Source organism: Penaeus japonicus, unplaced genomic scaffold (genome assembly GCF_977035675.1).
Source record: "Penaeus japonicus unplaced genomic scaffold, GWHDUDI00000001_assembly GWHDUDI00000028, whole genome shotgun sequence".
NCBI lineage: Eukaryota > Metazoa > Arthropoda > Malacostraca > Decapoda > Penaeidae > Penaeus > Penaeus japonicus.
Window position 1 is genome coordinate 1556472 of NW_028234430.1, and position 7500 is coordinate 1563971.

The 7500-nt window shown below is 45.0% G+C and overlaps 1 protein-coding gene across 11 annotated transcripts in view; it reads left to right on the top strand.

Moving 5' to 3' along the window:
• Nucleotides 1–5852, top strand: part of LOC122247745 (uncharacterized) — a 32337-nt gene extending 26485 nt beyond the window's left edge. For all 11 annotated transcript variants that reach the window (XM_086553211.1, XM_086553206.1, XM_086553207.1 and 8 more), the window contains one exon: nucleotides 455–5852. In XM_086553211.1, the coding sequence (XP_086409337.1) occupies nucleotides 455–2980 (2526 nt within the window). In that variant the 3' untranslated portion in view covers nucleotides 2981–5852. The remainder of the gene's footprint in view (nucleotides 1–454) is intronic.
• Nucleotides 5853–7500: the final 1648 nt, after the last annotated feature.

Here is a 7500-nt window from a genome sequence, read left to right on the forward strand (position 1 = left end):
AAAGTTGATATTTGTGTCTTTTTCTGTAAGACAGTTCTTATGGTCAGTACTTTATTTGAGAACTAGATTATAAAAGATATATCAAAGGAGCAGTTTTGGAATTTTTAATCAGCAAAATGAATGTTAGTTTGTGAGTTTTGGTCATTAATTTTGATCAGCCTGTAAAGTCTTAAATTATGGAATAGTTTTCTAGGACAAACAGTTATATTACATACAAGAAAGATAATTATATTTATTTATGGATAATGTTTTGCTTAATAAAAGGTTTTCTAAGGTTATCCATGATGTAGATTTCAATTAATTGTATCCAAAACTAATTAGAGAATACAATTGTGCCAAAGGAAATTTAGAATATTTTGTAAAGTTTTAGTAAAACAAGTTTAAAACTTTGATTTTTTTGTACAAGTATTGATTTTAAGTTGACTGCAATACTGAATCTCTTTCTCTCTTCCAGCATGTGTGGGTGATGCCTTCATCCTCAGCTCGATGTGCTCAACTTCCCAGAGCCCTCGACAAAGTCCCATTCTACACCGCTCTGAGGAAGTTCCGCGACTTCCTCAAGGGAACGCTAGATGAGCTGAATGAGGAGGAGATTACTTTTGTGAATGTGAAAGCAAAGTCTTACAAAATGGAACATAGTGAGAAACAGGAGCATGGGTGTGAGGGGCAGCCCGGGGAGATCTGTCCGACGACTGATCCCTTGAGCTCACCCATAGACGGAGATAGCATGCTGACCATCAAGGAGGAGCCTGATGTCTCCACCAAGCTCGAGGGGGATGTGGACGAGGACGAAATCAGTAAAAACATGCCCAAGACACTCTTCAACCTAAATGGGATGACCAGAGAGCAGTTAGACTGTATGGATTGTCCCACAATTCCCATCAGGAAAAAGCGAGGAAGGCCAAAGAAGACCCCGGACGACCCCAATGCTCCCCCCCGTCCTCGGCCACGCCCGATGAACATGGACCCACTGCTGTTCAACGGCGAGGAGCCCGTCAAGAAGAAGAGAGGGCGGCCCAAGAAGGTCCTGGAGGACGGGACGATACCCCCTCCCAAGCGACCGGGGCGGAAGCCGAAGGCTCTCAAGGAAATGCTCGCGGCTCAGCAGCAGCAGCATCCGCATTTACAGCAGCATCCCCAGCACCCGCAGCCCCATCAGCCCCATCAGCCGCACCAGCCCCATCAGCCCCATCAGCCCCATCAACCACATCAGCAACACCAGCCACAGCCACATCCACAACACCAGCAACACCCACAACACCAACAACTAAGTCAGCAGCAACAACTAAGTCAGCAGCAACAATTAAGTCAACAACAACAATCACTAAGTCAACAACAGCCTCCACAACCAGTGGGGATGACGCATATGAACGGCATGATGTCGCCGACGGGCTTTAGTCCCAACCCAGGTGCTCAGACTTTCTCTCCCCAGTACGGTGGCCACACCCCAGTGCACGGAGGAGGGAGCCTCACCCCCAACCACAACGCTGGCAATCAGACCCCAGGTCACACTGCAGCCATGTTACCAAGAGGGCCAACACCCCAGCAGCAGTTTGGCCAGTCACCTGGTTATTCCCCTGGTCCAGTGGGCAGTCAGCTCCAGCAGCAGCAGCAGCAGAGTCAGCAGCAGCAGCAGCACAGAACAACACCTTACAGCCAGGCTGACACACCATCAGAACTCAAGGTGGAAGAAGAGCACCACTTAGGGCTCTCTTCTCCCCCTGGATCACCACTGATGGCCCAGCCCGATTTTGAGCCTCCTAGCAGTATGCCAGAAGGAGATATGTCTATTGGTGCTTCAGACACACAGAGCTCAACAGCCCTAACCCCAGGTCATCAGGAGGATGGGAAGGCATCTGTACCTTTAAACTCTAGGGACCAGCCCCAGCTCACGCCAACCATGCCTGGCCAGTTCTCAAACCCTACGACCCCTGTTGATGGCAGTTCTTACCAGAACTACCCTTCTTATCCTTCCAATGCATCGCATTCACCATCGATGGTCAAGCCTGCAGTACACCCTGGACAGTCTCCAACCTTGGTGAACAAGGGAGACATAGCGTCAAAGAGCTTGTCAGGCCTGGAGTCGTTAGTGGACCAGATACCCAGCTTAAATGAGCACGAGACAAGCAGCCAACATTCTGCTCACTCTAACTCTGCCCCCTGTTCCAACCCAACCACTCCCGGCCCTCCTGCGGGGTCCGCCCCCTTCAGTCCCGGCCACGTTCCGCCCACCTCCACGTATCAGAGCTACCCAGGGGTCAGCAGCTCAGGAGCTTCAGCATACTCCACCTCTCACTATGGCTCCCCGCAGTCCTCACACCCATACTCCCCACACTACAGCTCCAACAGTACAAACCTCAGTACAAATTTCAGTGTGAGCTCACTGGCCAATAGCAGCATTAGTACGACTATGTCTTATAGCAGTGCTTATGATCTGGGGTCACCGCAAGCGTCGACCAGCTCATTCAGTGTGTCATCGTTGACGAGCAGTGCCCCTGCCCCCTCACCCTCCATGTACAGCCAGTCCTATTCTCCTGCTCCTCCAACTGCTCCTGGGCCGCCCCCTTCTCACTCGTCATACCCAGACATTATGAGCCCATCTATGTTGGCTCCCACACCTCCCATGGGCTCATCATTTATGGGATCTCCCAGTTTGATGAGCTCACCCACACCAATGAGCTCAAGTATGGGTAGCTCCTCAATGGGACCCATGGGTGCTCTACACTCCTCTATGGGGATGGCAGGGTCACAGCTACCATACCCATATTCACAATATAGTGAAGCTGCCCCCGGATACCCCCCTCCCGGGCACTCTACGTTCCCGTACCCTCCCACAGCTCCTGGGTTCCATGTTCCCTCCCCTCGCTTCCCCTACCCGTCCCCCTACGCTAACTCCCCCTATACTCAAGGCTACTCCCAGAATGCCGTGCTGGAGCGCATTAAGCAGACCAGTATGGGCATGGGCTTTGGGGGATTTTAAGGTGCAAGGATAGTAACAATAGAAGTACTCTGGTGTAGTGTACTAGCCGTGTAAAGGAAATAGGTCTCACTGTTTCCCATGCTCACTGTATTGTCTCAGTGTCAGTTCCTTGTTTTAGCTTTTTTATATATTTGTTACCCTAGAGCACCTGGTAAGCTCCACTTCCATCTCCTCACTGTCAAGTGATAAAGTGAAGGAGGTTGTGGTACTTGAAAGACTTATTGTATGTAAACTGTTCTCTGTGTGTGGAGAAGGGAGTGTTTGCTAAATATGACAGGGTAATAATAATTGCTAAGCATTGTGATGCACTACAGCAGCACTCCTCCCCTCAGTGAACAGTGTCGACTGTTGCATCACCATTCCTGCGTTGTGCACCAATAATGGCCAGTGATCTCATGAGCCGTGTAACAGGCTGACTGACCCAGCCGCTTTGGGGCAGTTATCATCGTAGCTAACAAACGCTAGGTACCACCTGCTTGGATGGTCCCAACCAACCTGCCAGGAAAGGGTAGTCCCACTGCACTAGAAAATCAGGGGACAAAAATAAATAAAAAGTCCTTTGTAACAGTGAACCTGGGGACAAAGTCCTCCACAACAGTGAATTAGGGCTAAAAAGTCCTATTGAAAGTGAACTAAAAACTGGAAGGTCCTGCCAGAAGTGAACTGAGCTTACCCCACGTGTAATATCTTGACAAACTTATGTCCCAGACAGAAACTTGTGATGTGGAGATGTGTGTGTGTGGAAGTGAAAGAGGAATTACATTTGGTTTCCATGAGGTTAAGAAAAAATAATAGGTTTTGGCACCCAGTCCAGGAGGCTTGTGAAGAAGTTTATGTGTGAGACAGTTCCTTCCAACAGATAATGTAAAGTAGCATTAAGAAGCCAGACCCTTTTGTATGGAGAGCACAATACTCTTTTGGTGCAATATAGTCATCAATCACTCATGCGCACAGTGTTGACAGATGTTTTTGAGGATATTAACACACTTGTTTATATCTACCACCCATATTTGCAGTTTAATGATTTGTAGTGACAACCTCCCACCTTAAAACAAAATTATCACAGACTATCTAATACAGTTTGTGAAGCCATGAATTTTCTCAAGGGTACTTTCTACTTCACAGTAAGCTCATGTTAAGAATCTCATTATACTAGTTTCAGTGACCTCTGATTGCTCAGATATACTATTTGACTGTGTTGAATTACTTTGATATCGACAAATAATGTGTAACATTGTAAAGGCCATGGCTTTGCATCTGGCGTCTGTATCCAATTATTGATTGATACGTAACTCTTGTATCCAACTGTTTGAAACCTGGTGTCTGCCCACAAGCAGTAGACAGGCAGGGTTGTGGTGCCCAGCTGTGTTCCAAGCATCATATAGCAGTAGAAATTGGTTATGACCCTTGATAATAATGTGAACTTCATTCATCCAGTGACAATTGATTTGCTGTGGACAAATGTAAAACTTGATTTCCACAACTGCTCATAATTTTTATTAAGAGTGCTTATTATCTAATAAAAAAAAAGACAAAAAAACAAAACAAACAAACAAACAACAAGTCGAATGCCTATTGAAAAAAAAAAAAGGAATATGAGAACTAGTGTAACCAAGTTTTGCTATTTGATGAAGGTGTATGTCAGCACAGTCTCAAAGCTGAATAGATGTAGATAGTGTGTGAGGAAGGAAGGATCTTGGTAGGCCATCACTCGCAAAGTATAATTTTTAAAAAAATGTTTCAAGCCATAAAGCAAAGCAATCACTCAATACTGTGGTAGTCTTTTTTGTGATATATTAGAGAGTCCAGTCTAGTTCAAAAGTGTCAGTGTTTCTAATCACTCGGATAGTTTGCAGAATTTCAATTGGGTTCATTACGGTACAGTTAGAGCTTTTGAAATCACCAGTCCATTCTTTTGTCTTTTGTTTTCGTTTTATTTTCTTGGTACAATGATAGTCTCAGCAGGGAAGTGGATGGTTGTACTGTGAGCATATTATAGAAAGGGAGGGTTAATGTGAATAATTAATGTTATTTTGGGGTGGGTTGTTGTGGGTCATTTTGGGTGGAATGGTTGTAATAAATGTTGGTTGTATGTATGGTCTTTGTTATCTACAAGAGTATATATTGTTAGATGTTTCATTGGTTACATAAACTAACCAGTTTGTAAGTCTGTAATGTAATTTTTTTTAGGGAAAGCCAGACTATTGTATACATAATGTAATGTATAGATTTATTTATTTTTTTTCCATTTTTTAGAGTTAACTTCATTGAACAAAGGAATATTCGTCATACAAATACTTTTACAATAGAGTTTTTAAAGCATTTTTTGCCATTTTCATCTGTATGTTGTTAAGAGATTGTAAATGTTTGCATCATTAAGGTTTTAATGTAGCAGTTTACAGACCGTGCTGACATCATTTCACAGTGACCCAGGAGTTTACCTGTAGCTCAATACTGGAAATAAAACAAAAGAGGAGAAAAAAAATAATAGAAGAAAGCAAAAACAAAAAAAGAAGTACTGGTGCAGCTCAGGCAGCTAAATAACCTTAAATATATTTCCTTCAGACTGCCAGCCGGACTCTCACGTGGCTGACCCACTTGAGATAGTTCTGCCCTCGATTCCTACGACTTTGCTTTATCGTTTCCATGACCCTGACAGACATATCACACCACCTGCTTGATGGCAAACATAATAACTGTTTGTAGGAAAAAAATTAAAATCAAAACGACTGTAATCTATGCAAGTTATAATGTTTTGGCATAAATGTCTCGCCTCAATAAACGTGTAAAATTCAATAGCTCATCCACACTCCAGATCATGATATGACCGTGAATACCATTTTTCCAGCTGTGGCTCCATTTTTTTAAGAGAGAAATAAAAAGGACTTTTTCTTTTTCCATACGTTTTCATGGTTCATTTTTTTTTTTTGAATCTTTCTTTTTGATTTTCATTGATTAACTTACTAAGCAATAAGAAGAGAGAATATGTAGTAGTGTGCATACTTTAGTGTCGACAACTCCTGTAGGTGTGGTTGGTGTGCAATGGTGGTGATGGTGGTGGCTTAGGGAGGCCATCCCACCACCCCTTCTTATAGTGACCCCCACGGCGACCGACCAGGCACCATATCTTTCTGCAACTTGTCCACCACCACAGGTACCGCTTCTTCTTCTTCTTCTTCTGAATGGTATGGTAGTTGTGTGCACAGGCCGACGTCCCCGCCGCCGCCGCCGCCGCCACCGGTGCACTAGTATGACTGTGATACTCTGCGTGTTCTTCTAGGGCGTGCGTGCCATGCGCATTGGTGGGATGTTTGTTGTAAGGTCGAGTCCCGGGGTACCGTGGGAAGGGTCGGGTGCGCCGCATGATCTCATCGTTAATGTGTTGTCCCCCCTCGTGGCTCCAGGGCCCCTCCCCCCACCCCCCAAGCCCCCCCACCTCCTTCCCCCTTCCCAGTCTTTCCCGTGGCGCCTGTAGTGGTGGTGGTGGTATTGGTGGTGAGCCAGTGGTGGTGATGACAGTGGTGGTGATGACGGTGGTGGCTGTGTGTAGTTGCAGCATCACCACTAGCACTCATGGACAATTCACTCTCCCCCCCTCCTCCCCCTCCCCTTTCCCCCCTTCCCCCTCTCCCCCCCTCCACTCCAGCTAGCGGTCTCACCCAACCTCTCTCCCAGTACCTAACGTGTCTTGTTCCAGTCTTTTTCTATATTAGAAATGTTCTTGTGTTTACTATTAATGTGCATTATTTATTCTCACTTATTATTATTATTATTATCATTATCATTTTTTTTTATATATATTTTTAATTCTTCTTTGTTATACACTTTTAGATAGTGTAGCTCTGTTTCTCGCCCTCGGTTGAGGCCGAGGGCGCAGGCGCTGTTGCTGGTGACGTGTGTGGCACCGTATTCCATCCATGACTAGTTTACCTCACGTTCCTCTCCGTATTTATAGCTTATATTTTGAGAGCATTTTGTGTGTACATAGCTTTTCTCCATCTTCTAATGCAACTCCCTCAAAAATGTTTAAAAAAAAGAAAAAAAAAAAAAAACATGCTGAATCTCACTCTCCCTAAGTCCTTCCCATCCCCTTCCCCCTTGCCCCCTCCCCCTCCCACGCCCCCCTCCCACTCCCTCTCCCTCTCCCTCCCCCCCTTGAACGGCTTCCCATGGCCATAGGCTCGTGGCTGGCTTCTTCTTCACACTCCGCTAAATAGAATCTTTTTTTTTTTTTTTTTTCATTTTTCTTTTTTTTTTTTAAATGTATAAAGTGACAACAGTAGGTTTAGGCTTCGACCTGGGTGGTGTTCTCTGCTGTCCAGGAGTTCATGAAGAGTTTTTTACCAGCCTGTGTTAGATGTCAGTGCAGTTTTCAGTTTATGTATGACGAGAAATAAATAAATAAAAAAAAAGAAGAAAAAAAAAGAGGAGATTAGTCGCGTGTTGCTCCGGCGGTAGGCAGGTATCCATGTGGGTAGAGTACGTACATAAGTTTTGTAATTTATACCAGATGTTTCATA